The sequence below is a fragment of the Sphaerodactylus townsendi genome, linkage group LG10, assembly GCF_021028975.2.
Source record: "Sphaerodactylus townsendi isolate TG3544 linkage group LG10, MPM_Stown_v2.3, whole genome shotgun sequence".
NCBI lineage: Eukaryota > Metazoa > Chordata > Lepidosauria > Squamata > Sphaerodactylidae > Sphaerodactylus > Sphaerodactylus townsendi.
Window position 1 is genome coordinate 10,991,113 of NC_059434.1, and position 17,289 is coordinate 11,008,401.

The 17,289-nt window shown below is 56.7% G+C and overlaps 1 protein-coding gene across 1 annotated transcript; it reads right to left on the reverse strand.

The window, feature by feature from the left end:
• Positions 1-12,899: 12,899 nt before the first annotated feature.
• Positions 12,900-16,488, reverse strand: LGI2 (leucine rich repeat LGI family member 2). Its single transcript, XM_048508708.1, has 3 exons — positions 15,933-16,488; positions 14,395-14,466; positions 12,900-13,005 (listed from the first exon to the last, which is right to left on the reverse strand). Exons 1-3 carry the CDS (start codon positions 16,118-16,120, stop codon positions 12,900-12,902), a joined length of 366 nt encoding a protein of 121 aa, XP_048364665.1. The 5' UTR covers positions 16,121-16,488.
• Between the last annotated feature and the right edge of the window lie 801 nt (positions 16,489-17,289).

A 17,289-nucleotide genomic window follows, 5' to 3' on the forward strand; every position in this document is an offset into this window, starting at 1 on the left:
TTAATAAATGTAAATGGAATAGAAGTAGAATTTTTAACTCGATACTGCAATACGGGCTCAGCTCTTAATTTTGTTGTTTATAGTGCCCGTTTCTTGCCTATCTTAGGCCTGTATTCCAGCCTCATGAACAATTGAAACAAAGTGCATTTGTTTGTCTGTTTTATGTACTAAATTTGTATTCCTCCTCTGCCCTCAGAAGGACTGCCAATACTGCTAATAATGTAAACTTGCATGATAAACATCCCCATCCAACAGGCCAGGCATTTAGCAGCATTACCACAATCTCACCAAACCACTACTCTAGGCTGACCAGCCGTCCCACTTTTGGCGGGACAATCCCCTTTGCACAATTTGTTCCGCGTCCCGCGGGTTCCTTGCATTTTCCCGATTTTTGGGAGGCTGCCGCACTGCCTTCTGGGGCGCAAGGCAGTGCGGCAGCCTCCTGTGCGTGCGGCCGCAGGAGCACATCCTTCTGGGGCGCTGCCGTTTCCCGCCCTGTCACAGGGAGGGAAACGGCAGCGCCCCAAAAGGCAGTGTGCTCCTGCGGCTGCGCACGCATGCGTGTGCGCGCATGCACGCGCAGCCGCCTACCCCCATCCCAGGTTTACAATGTGACCATCTGGTCACCTTACACTACTCCCAAGAAGGTGTCCCAGTGGCATGGTGAGGTTTAGAATGCAAAAAAAAATCTTCCCACCTATTTGGGCTTAATGAACTTACACCACCTCTTTGGTGGCATAAGTCTAAAGCCCTGGCGCAATGGGGGCAATGGCGAGAGGAAGCCAACTAATTTAACTCCTTACCCAACCATGGCCTTGCTACTCTGGGGAGCAGTGACATTGGCACCATTTCCAGCACTTCATCCCAGCTCTGGGGAGGGCCATGGTGGCCGCCTGCCAGCGGATTTGCCCCTCTGCCATGGCAAGTGCTCAGAGAAGGGCAAATACCTGCAGCCTCACACTGCTCCTACCACAGATACCTCGCCCAAATCCCCACGAGTTTTTCAAGCTTGAGCTTGCAACTTAAACCCTCTCTTCTCCTGCCAGTGCCCAAGAAGGACCTGAAAACCCTGCTGGTCCATCTATAGCCAGTCATAGCTTAGCAAGAAATACAAATACAATTGTAGTGTGAAAAATACTTTTCAGAAATATTAAGAAGTCTTTCAGTTATAGCAACATCCCCTCTCCATTGCTTCGTGTTTTCAACCCAGGATCGTTTGTTTAAAAAAAAAATTAAATGTGTGTTTTCAGATTTTGTAGTTCATCAGATTTTACCCTACCAGTCCGTCTCGGTGGACACCTTCCATTCAAAGAACGATGTGTACGTAGCCATCGCGCAGCCTAGCATGGAAAATTGCATGGTGCTAGAATGGGATCACATTGAGAAGAATTTCAGGAGCTACGATAATATTACTGGTAAAAAAAATATGAACGTATTTGTCTTGTTTGTTTTCATTTCATATTACTTTGGCATGTTAGTATGTATGTACCAGAAAAATCGCTTCACTTAACAATTTCTGCTGAAAATTAATAGGAGGCATTGGCTCAATAAAAAGCGTATTTGAAATCTCTAGCAAAATTTTATCATTGTAATGAATCATAAAGGAAGAAGAAGAAGAGTTTGGATTTATACCCCCCCCCCCTTTCTCTCCTGTAGGAGACTCAAAGGGGCTTACAATCTCCTTTCCCTCCCCCCCACAAAAGACACCCTGTGAAGTGGGTGGGGCTGAGAAACCTCCGTAGAGCTGTGACTAGCCCAAGGGCACTCAGCTGCAATGTGTGGAAGTGCACAGGCTAATCTAGTTCCGCAGATAAGCCTCCACAGCTCAAGTGGCAGAGCAGGGAATCAAACCCGGTTCTCCAGATTAGAATGCAGCTGCTCTTAACCACTATGCCATTGCTGCTCGCTTAGACACTGGAGAAGAGAGGGAAAATGCCACAAAAAGTGCATTTGAAAACATCTTTGTCGCCATCTATTATGTTTGGTATTTGGAAGCTGCATTTTAATAGGGCTGGTTTTAATGTGTATAGAGCCATAATTATTTATTTAATTAACTTTGGTACTATTGATTTTATTTTGTGCTCTATTGTATATCTTGTTCACTGCCCTGAGCCCTCCGGGGGGGGGGCGGTATACAAGTATTATTATTATTATTATTATTATTATTATTATTATTATTATTATTATTATTATTATTATTATTATTATTATTATTATTATTAATAATAATAACAACAACAACAACAACAACACCCCCCCCCCCCCCCCCCCCCCCCCCCCCCCCCCCCCCCGCTCCCCCCCCCCCCCCCCCCCCCCCCCCCCCCCCCCCCCCCCCCCCCCCACCCACCCCACCCCCCCCCCCCCCCCCCCCCCACCCCCCCCCCCCCCCACCAACCCCCCCCCCCCCACTCTCCCCCCCCCCCCCCCCCCCCCCCCCCCACCCCCCCCCCCCCCCACCCCCCCCCCCCCCCACCCCCCCCCCCCCCCACCCCCCCCCCCCCCCACCCCCCCCCCCCCCCACCCCCCCCCCCCCCCACCCCCCCCCCCCCCCACCCCCCCCCCCCCCCACCCCCCCCCCCCCCCACCCCCCCCCCCCCCCACCCCCCCCCCCCCCCACCCCCCCCCCCCCCCACCCCCCCCCCCCCCCACCCCCCCCCCCCCCCACCCCCCCCCCCCCCCACCCCCCCCCCCCCCCACCCCCCCCCCCCCCCACCCCCCCCCCCCCCCACCCCCCCCCCCCCCCACCCCCCCCCCCCCCCACCCCCCCCCCCCCCCACCCCCCCCCCCCCCCACCCCCCCCCCCCCCCACCCCCCCCCCCCCCCACCCCCCCCCCCCCCCACCCCCCCCCCCCCCCACCCCCCCCCCCCCCCACCCCCCCCCCCCCCCACCCCCCCCCCCCCCCACCCCCCCCCCCCCCCACCCCCCCCCCCCCCCACCCCCCCCCCCCCCCACCCCCCCCCCCCCCCACCCCCCCCCCCCCCCACCCCCCCCCCCCCCCACCCCCCCCCCCCCCCACCCCCCCCCCCCCCCACCCCCCCCCCCCCCCACCCCCCCCCCCCCCCACCCCCCCCCCCCCCCACCCCCCCCCCCCCCCACCCCCCCCCCCCCCCACCCCCCCCCCCCCCCACCCCCCCCCCCCCCCACCCCCCCCCCCCCCCACCCCCCCCCCCCCCCACCCCCCCCCCCCCCCACCCCCCCCCCCCCCCACCCCCCCCCCCCCCCACCCCCCCCCCCCCCCACCCCCCCCCCCCCCCACCCCCCCCCCCCCCCACCCCCCCCCCCCCCCACCCCCCCCCCCCCCCACCCCCCCCCCCCCCCACCCCCCCCCCCCCCCACCCCCCCCCCCCCCCACCCCCCCCCCCCCCCACCCCCCCCCCCCCCCACCCCCCCCCCCCCCCACCCCCCCCCCCCCCCACCCCCCCCCCCCCCCACCCCCCCCCCCCCCCACCCCCCCCCCCCCCCACCCCCCCCCCCCCCCACCCCCCCCCCCCCCCACCCCCCCCCCCCCCCACCCCCCCCCCCCCCCACCCCCCCCCCCCCCCACCCCCCCCCCCCCCCACCCCCCCCCCCCCCCACCCCCCCCCCCCCCCACCCCCCCCCCCCCCCACCCCCCCCCCCCCCCACCCCCCCCCCCCCCCACCCCCCCCCCCCCCCACCCCCCCCCCCCCCCACCCCCCCCCCCCCCCACCCCCCCCCCCCCCCACCCCCCCCCCCCCCCACCCCCCCCCCCCCCCACCCCCCCCCCCCCCCACCCCCCCCCCCCCCCACCCCCCCCCCCCCCCACCCCCCCCCCCCCCCACCCCCCCCCCCCCCCACCCCCCCCCCCCCCCACCCCCCCCCCCCCCCACCCCCCCCCCCCCCCACCCCCCCCCCCCCCCACCCCCCCCCCCCCCCACCCCCCCCCCCCCCCACCCCCCCCCCCCCCCACCCCCCCCCCCCCCCACCCCCCCCCCCCCCCACCCCCCCCCCCCCCCACCCCCCCCCCCCCCCACCCCCCCCCCCCCCCACCCCCCCCCCCCCCCACCCCCCCCCCCCCCCACCCCCCCCCCCCCCCACCCCCCCCCCCCCCCACCCCCCCCCCCCCCCACCCCCCCCCCCCCCCACCCCCCCCCCCCCCCACCCCCCCCCCCCCCCACCCCCCCCCCCCCCCACCCCCCCCCCCCCCCACCCCCCCCCCCCCCCACCCCCCCCCCCCCCCACCCCCCCCCCCCCCCACCCCCCCCCCCCCCCACCCCCCCCCCCCCCCACCCCCCCCCCCCCCCACCCCCCCCCCCCCCCACCCCCCCCCCCCCCCACCCCCCCCCCCCCCCACCCCCCCCCCCCCCCACCCCCCCCCCCCCCCACCCCCCCCCCCCCCCACCCCCCCCCCCCCCCACCCCCCCCCCCCCCCACCCCCCCCCCCCCCCACCCCCCCCCCCCCCCACCCCCCCCCCCCCCCACCCCCCCCCCCCCCCACCCCCCCCCCCCCCCACCCCCCCCCCCCCCCACCCCCCCCCCCCCCCACCCCCCCCCCCCCCCACCCCCCCCCCCCCCCACCCCCCCCCCCCCCCACCCCCCCCCCCCCCCACCCCCCCCCCCCCCCACCCCCCCCCCCCCCCACCCCCCCCCCCCCCCACCCCCCCCCCCCCCCACCCCCCCCCCCCCCCACCCCCCCCCCCCCCCACCCCCCCCCCCCCCCACCCCCCCCCCCCCCCACCCCCCCCCCCCCCCACCCCCCCCCCCCCCCACCCCCCCCCCCCCCCACCCCCCCCCCCCCCCACCCCCCCCCCCCCCCACCCCCCCCCCCCCCCACCCCCCCCCCCCCCCACCCCCCCCCCCCCCCACCCCCCCCCCCCCCCACCCCCCCCCCCCCCCACCCCCCCCCCCCCCCACCCCCCCCCCCCCCCACCCCCCCCCCCCCCCACCCCCCCCCCCCCCCACCCCCCCCCCCCCCCACCCCCCCCCCCCCCCACCCCCCCCCCCCCCCACCCCCCCCCCCCCCCACCCCCCCCCCCCCCCCCCCCCCCCCCCCCCCACCCCCCCCCCCCCCCACCCCCCCCCCCCCCCACCCCCGCCCCCCCCACACCCCCCCCCCCCCCCACCCCCCCCCCCCCCCACCCCCCCCCCCCCCCACCCCCCCCCCCCCCCCCAACCCCCACCACCCCACCCCCCCCCCCCCAACCCACGCGCGCAGCCCCGCCCCCCCCCACCCCCCCCCTCCACCCCCCCCCCTCCCCCCCCCCGCCGCCCCCCCCCTCCCACCCCACCCCCGTCCCCCCACCCCCCCCCCCCCCATGGCCAATTGGCCATGCTGGCAGGGGCTGATGGGAATTGTAGTCCATAACATCTGGAGTGCCAAAGGTTCGCCACCATGGCCATAGGTTGCATGCCTCTGGAAGCAGGCACTGTTGGCTTTTGAGAAATTCACATGAGGAGGGGAAGAACTTGGGCAGTGTTCCACTTACGAAAAAGAGCTGAAAGGAGAGAATAAGAGAAGGGACTGATAACATTAGACAGGTAGCTTAGACCTGTCTAAGCAAGTAAGCAACAACAACAGATCTTCAAACCGATAAGGGATAGAGGATTTATTACATCGAATGCCTGATATTTTTGAGTAAGCACATCTCTTTCAAGGCCAAAGGCATTTCATTTTCTCCTATAAATTACCTTCAAATGTATTAAAACCAAAGTCTCCCTTCAATGGGGACATCATAATGCTGAACACACCTTTTCTCAGCTGGGACTTATTCTGATAGAAAGAGTTATGTGATATCTGACTCAAACCAGACGCCAGCTAATAATAAACGTCAACTTGTCAAGTACACAGCATACTGGTGCACAGAAAATATGCAAACAGAACTCATGTAGTGCAGAAGTTGAAGTGTTGGGCTAAGACGGGGGACACCCAAATGCCAACCCTGACTCCTACCTCGAAGCTCATGCGGTAACCTTGGGTCACTTTCTGTCAGCCCATCGACATCTTGAGTTGACTGAGGGACCCTGCTCAAAGAGAGCCATGATGCTCGCCAGGTTTAATGTTATGCCTTCTGCCTTGTTACATGGCAGATTTAATAAGCAAGAAAAGGCTAAAAGATTGTGCCCATGTAACGATGGCTCAGTTGAATCTCTGGCCCACCAATTACTACCCTGTCTCAGATTCAAGGAAATCAGATCCAAGTATGTGAATCTTACTCCTTTACATTTACCCCATCTCCTCGATTTAATTAGATTACACTACTTGTTGGACAATCCTGATCCTTCTCTCTGTATGATAGTGGCAGACTTTCTCCTGGAAATTACTAAATGCCAGTAGTTTTCCTTCGACCTAACATTTATTTCCTGCATTGTATATGCTTTTTAATCCGTTTTTTATTATTGTTGAACTGTTGTCTATGCCAATTTTATTTTATTTTATATTTTATTTTATTATTAGATTTAATATACCACCCTATCCCCGGAGGGCTCAGGGCGGTGCACAATATAAAACATATATAAAAACATCATATATAAAAACATAAATACAATATAAACATCAATTATAACCCAGAGTAGCGTCCCACGAAACCCTTACATGACCCTCCTAAAAGAGATAAAGAGAGGATAATGGGTCCCAGCGGTGTTAGGGACCCATAGGAAGCAAAGGGGAGGGAACTGGGGCACCTTCAGCGGCTGGTCTCCCCAAAAGCCCGGTGGAACAACTCAGTCTTGCAGGCCCTGCGGAATTCACTAAGGTCCCGCAGGGCCCGGACAGCTGGAGGGAGAGTGTTCCACCAGGCCGGCGCCAGAGCCGTAAAGGCCCTGGCCCAAGTGGAGGCCAACCGCGTCATTGAGGGGCCAGGGACCTCCAGTAAATTGGCCTCTGCTGAGACACCTTGAAGATGATTCGGAATTCAACTGGAAGCCAATGCAGGCGGCGTAGCACAGGTTGAATATGTTCTCGGAAGGTGCCCCCTGTGAGCAAGCGAGCCGCCGAATGTTGGACCAGTTTCAATTTCTGGATCAAGCGCAAGGGAAGAGGGGAGGTTACCTCCCTCAGCTCCTTGGAGAAAGGGGCAGGATAACACTGTGGTAGACAGGCAGGCAGAACACAGGGAGGACCGCACAGAAGAAGGAGGCTAATTGACTCAAGTCAGTTGCCCCACCTTTGGGAGTTTTGTGGGCAGAAATGATTTTTGGACTCTGGATGTTGGAATGGTCGGATATAGCCCGACTTTGTCGGATCTCAGAAACAAGCAGGGTCATTACTTGGGAAGGGAATCACCAAAGAAAACTCCACAGAGGAAAGCAGTGGAAAGAAAATCCTTACTGAGATGGCCACACGCCAGCTGTGACTGAGTGGCATGTCGCTAAGAGCAGGTGCATTCTGATCTGGAGGAACCGGGTTTGATTCCCAGCTCTGCCGCCTGAGCTGTGGAGGCTTATCTGGGGAATTCAGATTAGCCTGGGCACGCCCACACACGCCAGCTGGGTGACCTTGGGCTAGTCACAGCTTCTCGGAGCTCTCTCAGCCCCACCCACCTCACAGGGTGTTTGTTGTGAGGGGGGAAGGGCAAGGAGATTGTAAGCCCCTTTGAGTCTCCTACAGGGGGGATATAAATCCAAACTCTTCTAAATTGGACACACGGGATGCTGAGACGAATGCTATTTCCTGAGACAAAGGATTCCTTTACCTGCCACGCTGCTATAGGGTTGTCAGGAGTTCCATGACCTTTGGCTGGAAGGGGGATAGAGTTGACAACGCCAGTTTGGGAAACACCGGGAGATCTGGGGGTGGAGCCTGGGGAGGATGGAGACCTCCGTGGGGCACAATGCCATAGAGCCGTGGTGGCGAACCTTTGGCACTCCAGATGTTATGGACTACAATTCCCATCAGCCCCTGCCAGCATGGTCAATTGGCTATGCTGGCAGGGGCTGATGGGAATTGTAGTCCTTAACATCTGGAGTGCCAAAGGTTCGCCACCACTGCCAGAGTGATCCTCCGAATGATCCATTATCTTCAGGGGAACGGATCCCTGTAATCTGAAGATAAACTGCAATTCCAGGGGATTCCCAGGTCTTAACTGGAGGCTGGCATTCCTACATTGGCAGCTAAGCCACGTTTAAACAGCTTTTTTGCTCCAGTTCCCTCCTTCCCACCCATTCAGTTAAAGTCCCCAGGGCCTTAAATGGCCGTTACTGGCAGTGGTGGGATCCAAAAATTTTAGTAACAGGTTCCCATGGTGGTGAGATTCAAACAGTGGCATAGCGCCAATGGGGCTGGGTGGGGCCCAACGGGGGTGTGGCCGGGCATTCCGGGGGCGGGGCATTCCTGGGCGGGGCTGTGGCAAGGATGCAGATGCTGTGCCGGTCCTTGGGCAGGAAACGAATGCACGCAAGCGCAGGCTGCCATGCACGCCGGTGCACCTCCTGCTAGACTGCTTCAAGTTCTGCGCGCTACTGCTGAGAGGAGGGGCATAGCTAAGGCAAAAATCACGTAGCAAAATCACCAATTGGTGATTCCCTCTCGGCACACACAAATAATTAGTAACCTACACTCGGGAACCTGTGAGAACCTGCTGGATCCCACCTCTGGTTACAGGTCCTTGAACGTTCCCACCAGGTTTAAAGAGGATTGGTAGTTCTCAGGAAATGGGTAAGAACAGGGGAGAGGGGGAGTAGGATTTCAGAGAGCTTGTTGTGATATTTACTATTGTTAACAACAATGTTAAAAATAATGTTTGGTTAAAAAAATGAATAGGACTTTGACCTGTCCATCACAAGCCCATATAAGGGCATGTCAGAAGAAGAAAGTGTGTGGAATTAACCTCCACGGTTACATAGTTGTAGCTCTCCAGACCCTAAATTATGTCCAACCTGGAATCTGGACTTGGCTTCCTAGTTTGTGTTGAGTTGCATGAGTTACATGCAGTTGTGTGGAGTTGCATGAGTTACATGTCAATTTCCAGGTGGGCCTGAAGATCTCTTCAGATTACAGGTAATCTTCAAACTGTTGACAGAGAGAAATTTTTCTCTCTTTCTCACAATACTAGAACCAGGGGGCATTCATTGAAAGTGCTGGGGGGAAGAATTAGGACTAATAAAAGGAAACACTTCTTCACGCAACGTGTGATTGGTGTTTGGAATATGCTGCCACAGGAGGTGGTGATGGCCACTAACCTGAATAGCTTTAAAAAGGGCTTGGACAGATTTATGGAGGAGAAGTCGATTTATGGCTACCAATCTTGATCCTCCTTGATCTCAGATTGCAAATGCCTCAGCAGACCAGGTGCTCAGGAGCAGCAGCAGCAGCAGAAGGCCATTGCTTTCACATCCTGCATGTGAGCTCCCCAAGGCACCTGGTGGGCCACTGCGAGTAGCAGAGAGCTGGACTAGATGGACTCTGGTCTGATCCAGATGGCTTGTTCTTATGTTCTTATGTTCTTAAACTGTAGAGATCAGGTCCCCGGGAAGGGGGTGGGATGACTGCTTTGAAAGGTGACAAAATAAATGGGTGTAAAGTACCAGAAGTCTAAACATAATCATAGAAGCTTCAAAATAGACATAGTTCAAAAATGACAAAATGTAATAAAAATCAACGAATGATTGTTGCAATTACGAATGTACAGAGTTATAATATGCCCCAGTCAAAACGGCAAAAAATAGGAACACTGTCACAGGATGTACAGGTCAAGTACAGCAATTAACAGTTTCCATACAAATACTGTGTACAGCTTCAGCATGACCATTCTAGACAACAGTTTACAAGCTGGAGAAGAGTCACAATCAAGAACAAAGGACATGATGCCGACTAAGTTCCTGTTTCCAATTATGAATCTTCCTCAGACATGAACAGCCTTGCACTTGTTTATTTGGATGCCGGAAAAATCAAGCCCAAATTCATAATATGTAGTGTGATGCAAGTTCAAAGGACAATCACTGTGGCTCCTACCCATGACCTTTGGTGATTACAAACGAATGTGTAAACATTACAGCTACTACAGATGATAAAAACTGGGTGTTGTACACATTTAATTTTAGTGAAATCCAACTTAACCATGTGGTCCTACGCAAAATTACAGACCCTACTGCACTGTCAAGTAGGGGTTTTGAAAGAAGAACATCTAAACATCTGGATCCTTGGGTTGTTCCCACTCAGGGGTAGGGAACCTGCGGCTCTCCAGATGTTCAGGAACTACAATTCCCATCAGCCTCTGTCAGCATGGCCAATTGGCCATGCTGGTAGGGGCTGATGGGAATTGTGGTTCCTGACCATCTGGAGAGCCGCAGGTTCCCTACCCCTGTTCCCACTGATTGACATCAGTGGTCTTAGACTGGAGTAACTCTGCACAGGGCTACACTGTACGAGTACTACTGCATCACAGTCAGCCAAAACTACTAAATAGCCTGAGGGAAGATGATCAGTTCAGTTTGATTGGGGGGGGGAGATGTTAAATGTCCACACATTTTTACAGATCGTTACTTTCACTTCAATATATTAGTTCTTCAAGCTGTTGAATAATAAATGTAGTTCTGGAAACTCATTGTGCCTTTGATCTGAGATTGCAAATGCCTTAACAGTCCAGGTGCTCGGGAGCAACAGCCGCAGAAGGCCATTGCTTTCACATCCTGCACGTGAGCTCCCAAAGGCACCTGGTGGGCCACTGCGAGTAGCAGAGAGCTGGACTAGATGGACTCTGGTCTGATCCAGCTGGCTTGTTCTTATGTTCTTATGATGCACTGTTACAGTTGACCCATCTGACCTCAAAAGAGTTAGATGTGTTTGCGGGGTGTTGGAAGTGAAGGACTTTAATGCTGTTCCCTGCCTCAACCACGGTGGGGAGGGGGGTTGTCTAGTAAGCCAGATGCTAGATATGGACCTAGGAATTGACACCTTTACTCTATCATGCTGGCACTATGCTGATATTCTTAGGGACTTCCTTCCTTTCTTCTCTTCTTCTTCCACCTCTCTTCCCCTTACACTTCTGCTGAACCGTGTGCGCAGAGAGGATGGATGCTGAGTGCATCCATCCCCATCCAGATAGATTAGATTAGTGAACCTATCTATCTGCCTCTCTATCCAGAATGGAGTTCACTAATAAATACTCTTTGTATTGGATTAGAAATAACAAACGACTCTGACTTTTCTTTGTGCCAAAGCGCTCACATGCATGCTTGGGGATGCTCCACGGTGCTAAGGCCTCCATGCACTCTGCTTGTGATGCTAAAGTATAATCTGTCCAAGGAGATTATTGGGGAGAAGTAGAGGGTAGGGGGAGAAGTAGAGGAGCCCTGCTTTTAATTGGTGCTGAATTGCCAAGAAGAAGAAGAAGAAGAAGAAGAAGAAGAAGAAGAAGAAGAAGAAGAAGAAGAAGAGGAGGAGGAGGAGGAGGAGGAGGAGGAGGAGGAGGAGGAGGAGGAGGAGGAGGAGGAGGAAGAAGAAGAGGAAGAAGAGGAGGAGGAGGAGGAGGAGGAGGAGGAGGAAGAAAGCAGGAAGAAGGAAGAAGAAGAAGAAGAAGAAGAAGAAGAAGAAGAAGAAGAAGAAGAAGAAGAAGAAGAAGAAGAAGAAGAAGAAGAAGAAGAAGAGGAGTTTGGATTTATATTCCCTTTCTCTCCTGTAGGAGACTCAAAGGGGCTGACAATCTCCTTTTCCTTCCCCTCTCACAACAAACACCCTGTGAGGTGGATGGGGCTGAGAGAGCTCAGAAAAGCCCAAGGTCGCCCAGCTGGCGTGTGTGGGAGTGCACAGGCTAATCTGAATTCCCCAGATAAGCCTCCACAACTCGAGCAGCCGAGCTGGGAATCAAACCCGGTTCCTCCAGATCAGCGTGCACCTGCTCTTAGCCACTATGCCACTGCTGCTCCTTTCAGGTCCCGTCCCCCCCAGCCACCAGTGGAGCGGGAGTTAGGGTGGCCAGATCCTAGAGATTTTGGGGCAGAGCCTAGGGAGGAGAGGTACATCAGTGAAGTACAATGCCACAGAGTCTGCCCACAAAAGCAGACATTTTCTCCAGGGGACCGGACCTCTGTAGTCAAGGTGAGCTGTAGTTCCAGAAGACCCCCAGGCCCACCTGGAGGCTGGCATCCCTAGAAAGGAGAGCTTTTGGATTTAAACTCTGGCTTTCCCTCCTGTCAGGAGTCTCAAAGAAGTTTACAAACACCTTTCCTTCCTCTCCCGGCAACAGACATCTTGCGGGGTAGGTGGGGTTGAGAGAGTTCTGAGAGAACCATGACTAGCCCAAGGTTACTTGGCAGGCTTCCAGTGGAAGAGCAGGGTAACATAAGAACATAAGACAGAGCCTGCTGGATCAGACCAGAGTCCATCTAGTCCAGCACTCTGCTACTTGCAGTGGCCCACCAGGTGCCTTTGGGAGCTCACATGCAGGATGTGAAAGCAATGGCCTTCTGCTGCTGCTGCTCCTGAGCACCTGGTCTGCTAAGGCATTTGCAATCTGAGATCAAGGAGGACCAAGATTGGTAGCCATAGATCGACTTCTCCTCCATGAATCTGTCCAAGCCCTTTTTAAAGCTATCCAGGTTAGTGGCCATCACCACCTCCAGTCCACCAGCTAAGAGTCTGCCACTCATGTGGAGGAGTGGGGAATCAAACCCGGGTCTCTAGATTACAGTACGCCACTCTTAACCGCTACACCAGACTGGCTGTCACTTGGCCTAGAGTCAAGTCATCTGTTCTCAGTTACCACAGAGAGACGAAGGCTGCTGAATTCAGTCAAAGTTATCAGGAGACGAAACTCAACAGAAATTCATTTTCGTTCAAAAGTGGACTCTCCCCTCCCCTCCAATCTGAACGGGTGAGACCCTGGCTCGATAGAATAATAGCATCTGTTTATCATGCGGAAAATCTCTGGTTTAATTCCTAGCACCCCTAGTTAGAAGTATCTGCTGCCAGTCAGAAGAAACGAGACTCGCCATGGTAGATATATCACCCTTTCACACATTCACATGAACGTGGGAGGCAGTCGCCCCCTTTCCTGACAATATCAAGGCCCAAGGAGTTAGGACCATACCCTGCCTTGAATGTAGAAAACCTGAGGGTGAGCAGGGCCACGAGAACAGCCTAAAGGTGGAAAACTTTGTAAGATCAACAAAGGGCTTCCATTGGGCTGGGTCGGGGCCTATGAAGGAGAGATTGCTCCACAGACAGGATGCGTAGCCCAATCAACCAAAGTTGTAAGTACACCATCTCCGTTCCCCAAACCCATTTTAAACACATTTTTATCATCTCTGTTCTGAAGAAGCCTACATCAGTGATGGCGAACCTATGGCATGGGTGCCAGAGGTGGCACTCAGAGCCCTCTCTGTGGGCACGCGTGCACAGAGTTTGTCATGTGATAATAGTGTAACTATTTCAGGGAGATCATTAGAATTAAACCTGAGACCTAGTTTTGGGGAAACAGTGTAGGTAACTCTGTTAAGCGCTGTTAAACCCTACTAATTTTAATGGGAAGAAAGCGTGATCCTTTACCTGCGAGTAAGCTCGGTGGCTGGCAATGGGGTTTGCTTCTGAGTAAACCCTCCTAGGGTCGTGATCCACTCGTTTGAAGTGTTGCACAGTTGCTTCAAAGCAAAGCACCGACTACCACCAAGCTTACTCCTGAGTAACGCGTGCCTTGGAGCCAATCGTTTTCTCTATACTAAAACCTCAGTATTCAGGTTAAATTGCCATGTTGGCACTTTGTGATAAATAAGTGGGTTTTGGGTTGCAGTTTGGGTACTCGGTCTCGAAAAGGTTCGCCATCACTGGCCTACAGAGTGTTACGTATTCCAGTAAAAGGTGTGTATTGTTTGCTTTTGGATTTGACTTCTGGACTTAGCAATGAGCAGCTTCAAAATCCGTATTACCCTGAGCTTGGATTGCCCATCTAAGCACTAAAAAAACCTTGAAAGGAGAACGTCAAATGCCAGGGACCCCTGAGGAGTGTCGCTCCTACTGCCCCTAAAAATCCAATGGGCATTACAGAAATTTCTTGGCAATTCTTGCCGACGAACCAGGTTGTTCTCAACGGATATCCATCACAAAACACACACTGCTCCTTTCCTTCTAAAGTGTCTCGGCTTTTTCGATCTGACCCACCAATCTGACCCTCTCAGGTTTTCTCCAGGTATAGAAGTTGCTGCCACGCTGTTTGTATTTGAGAGTGAGGCCCCTCCCGCACACGCAAAATAATGCGTTTTCAAACCACTTTCACAACTGTTTGCAAGTGGATTTTGCTATTCCGCACAGCTTCAAAGAGCATTGAAAGCAGTTTGAAAGTGCATTATTCTGCAGGTGCGGAATGAGCCTGAGACACCAGAAGGGGACCTTCAGCTCATCATTGGACTGTGATCTTAACAGAGCTGTTCTGATATCCCATAATGCTCCCATACTGGGATGACCACGAATCGCCTCGGTTAATTCATAACAACGCAGTACTTACAGCAGCTGGAGGGAAGGCAGATGAGAAAACATTCTTTCTCTGATTTCGGAAAAGGTCCCATTGACTAAGCTCCTGCAGGAGGGGGAAAAAGGAACAAACGGAGTGAAGGGTGGGGATCCAAAGGAATAATTCACAGCACGACCACCAGCCCCCTCCTCACCTGTCTCAAACAGCTTTGCCACTTCCTCTCCCCATAAAGATCATTTCATCACCTTCTTTTCCTGCCAATTATGGATACCCATCCATGGTCTCTGTCCACAACAGCCCACCCCTTTACTGGGCAGTTCAACCTTCTTTCTCCAAACAGCAAAAGATTATTTGCTTTGTTTGCCTCATTGTGTTGGATGGAAAGAAAGAAAGAAAGAAAGAAAGAAAGAAAGAAAGAAAGAAAGAAAGAAAGAAAGAAAGGAAGGAAGGAAGGAAGGAAGGAAGGAAGGAAGGAAGGAAGGAAGGAAGGAAGGAAGGAAGGAAGGAAGGAAGGAAGGAAGGAAGACAGAGAGAAAGACAGAAAGACAGAAAGACAGAAAGAAAGGAAGAAAGGAAGGAAGGAAGGAAGGAAGGAAGGAAGGAAGGAAGGAAGGAAGGAAGGAAGGAAGGAAGGGAGGGAGGGAGGGAGGGAGGGAGGGAGGGAGGGAGGAAGGAAGGAAGGAAGGAAGACAGAGAGAAAGACAGAAAGACAGAAAGAAAGGAAGGAAGGAAGGAAGGAAGGAAGGAAGGAAGGAAGGAAGGAAGGAAGGAAGGGAGGGAGGGAGGGAGGGAGGGAGGGAGGAAGGAAGGAAGGAAGGAAGACAGAGAGAAAGACAGAAAGACAGAAAGACAGAAAGGAAGGAAGGAAGGAAGGAAGGAAGGAAGGAAGGAAGGAAGGAAGGAAGGAAGGAAGGAAGGAAGGAAGGAAGGAGGACAGCTTGATGCAGAATTTTAAAGCTTAGCTGGTTTTAACGGGGTGAAGGTGTTTTTTTTTAATCCTTCCTTTCCAAATACAGCCAAGCCACTCTCCAGTTGCAGGCAGTCTGAAGCATCTCTGTGCCAAGGTAGTTAGCGCCAGACAATTAATCACCCCAGATGTAAACGATCCTTTGCCTCCAAAGGACTCCAAGGCGGCCATTGGCCACATCTTGCTAATTCCTTGAGTCCCAGGGGTGGCGTGACCCATTTCCCCCAAACCTGTCTTTTCCTCAGTGGGGTACAGTGCCATAGAGTTGACCCTCCGAAGGATCCATTGTCTCTAGGGGAATTGACCCCCTGTAGCCTGAAGAGAGAAACCACAGTCCCTGGGCTTTCAATATATCAATATTTGAGGCTAAACCACCCCTACCCCACTCCCAAACCCAGCAACAATGCCCTGCTACACCCAAGGGAGCTCAGCTGCCCCAGTGATGCTGCCCACTGTTGGGAAGAAAGTTTGATTTTTAAAGCAAGCCAAACCCACCCACCGGCTGCAGTCCTCCCAAATGAGGAGGGGGGGGTCTCCCTCCTCCTCCCCTCCCCCTGCCCCTCCCCGCCCCTCCCGAGCTGCCGGGCTTTGCAAACAGACTTACAAGGAGCTGATGTCGCCGGGCCCGATGCGGGGCACGCTGGCCGAGCCCACGCAGATGATGGAGTCCTTGGTGCAGCTGCAGGCGCCCGGGCAGCGCAGCGCCTTCCTCACCTGGGCGCGCTGCAGCAGGCAGGCGGCCGCCAGCACCAGCAGCCACCACCAGCAGCCGCCGCCTGGCCGGCCAGCCATGCCTCCGCTGTTGGGCCCCCGTCGGCCTGAGCGCTGCGGCGGCTGCTCCTGCTGCTGCTGCTGCTGCTACCGAGAGGGCTGGCCGTGCAACGGGGGCCAGGCTGCATGCTGCACCCTTTTGCACGGGCGCCCGGGGAGAGGCAGAGAGGCGCGCTGCAGCGGCGGCGGCGGCGGCAGCAGCAGCCCGCGCGAGTCTGCTGCCCTCCAGCCTGACATCAGCAATCCGGGCCCCCTTCGCTCTCCACGCGCGCACACACGCACACACACACACACACGCAAATCTGTGCAATGAATAATTGATCCCGAGCTCCAGGACCCGGGGAGAGAGGCGCACGACGCGCCGCACCCTCGCTTTCCCGCGCACAGACAGGCACCCAGATAGGCCAGGCGCCCAGGGAGGGTGTCCCACCCGCCGGCCTGTTGGCCTCTCCTTGAACGGAGGGATGAAGGAGGATGTGTGGGCGAGGGGGGCAAGAGGGGGGCAGAGCTGGTTTGCCTTCTCTCGGTGCTGAGGTGGTTTGTCATGGGAATACCATGCAAGGGAGGAGCTGTAGTGGTCCCCCCCCCCCATAGCACCTCCCAGAGTTCCGGGAAAGAGAAGAGCGGAGGTGGTTTGTCATGGGTGTACCATGCAAGGGAGGAGCTGTAGTGGTCCCCCCCCCCAATAGTACCTCCCAGAGTTCTGGGAAAGAGAAGAGCGGAGGTGGTTTGTCATGGGTGTACCATGCAAGGGAGGAGCTGTAGTGGTTCCCCCCCTCCCCATAGCACCTCCCAGAGTCCCGGGAAAGAGAAGAGCGGAGGTGGTTTGTCATGGGTATACCATGCAAGGGAGGAGCTGTAGTGGTTCCCCCCCTCCCCATAGCACCTCCCAGAGTCCCGGGAAAGAGAAGAGCGGAGGTGGTTTGTCATGGGTGTACCATGCAAGGGAGGAGCTGTAGTGGTTCCCCCTCCCCATAGCACCTCCCAGAGTTCCGGGAACGAGAAGAGCGGAGGTGGTTTGTCATGGGTGTACCATGCAAGTGAGGAGCTGCAGTGATTCCCCCTCCCCATAGCACCTCCCAGAGTTCCGGGAAAGAGAAGAGCGGAGGTGGTTTGTCATGGGTATACCATGCAAGGGAGGAGCTGTAGTGGTTCCCCCTCCCCATAGCACCTCCCAGAGTTCCGGGAAC

What these genes read in the sequence shown, in the direction of transcription:
- LGI2 (XM_048508708.1), bottom strand. Translation starts at nt 16,120, where the DNA reads ATGGCTGGCCGGCCAGGCGGCGGCTGCTGGTGGTGGCTGCTGGTGCTG. An exon ending in CCCGGCGACATCAGCTCCTT is followed by an intron (nt 14,467 to 15,932) that starts GTAAGTCTGTTT and finishes CCCCTCCTGCAG; the next exon opens with GAGCTTAGTCAATGGGACCT. An exon ending in CTGCCTTCCCTCCAGCTGCT is followed by an intron (nt 13,006 to 14,394) that starts GTAAGTACTGCG and finishes GCTCACCCTCAG; the next exon opens with GTTTTCTACATTCAAGGCAG.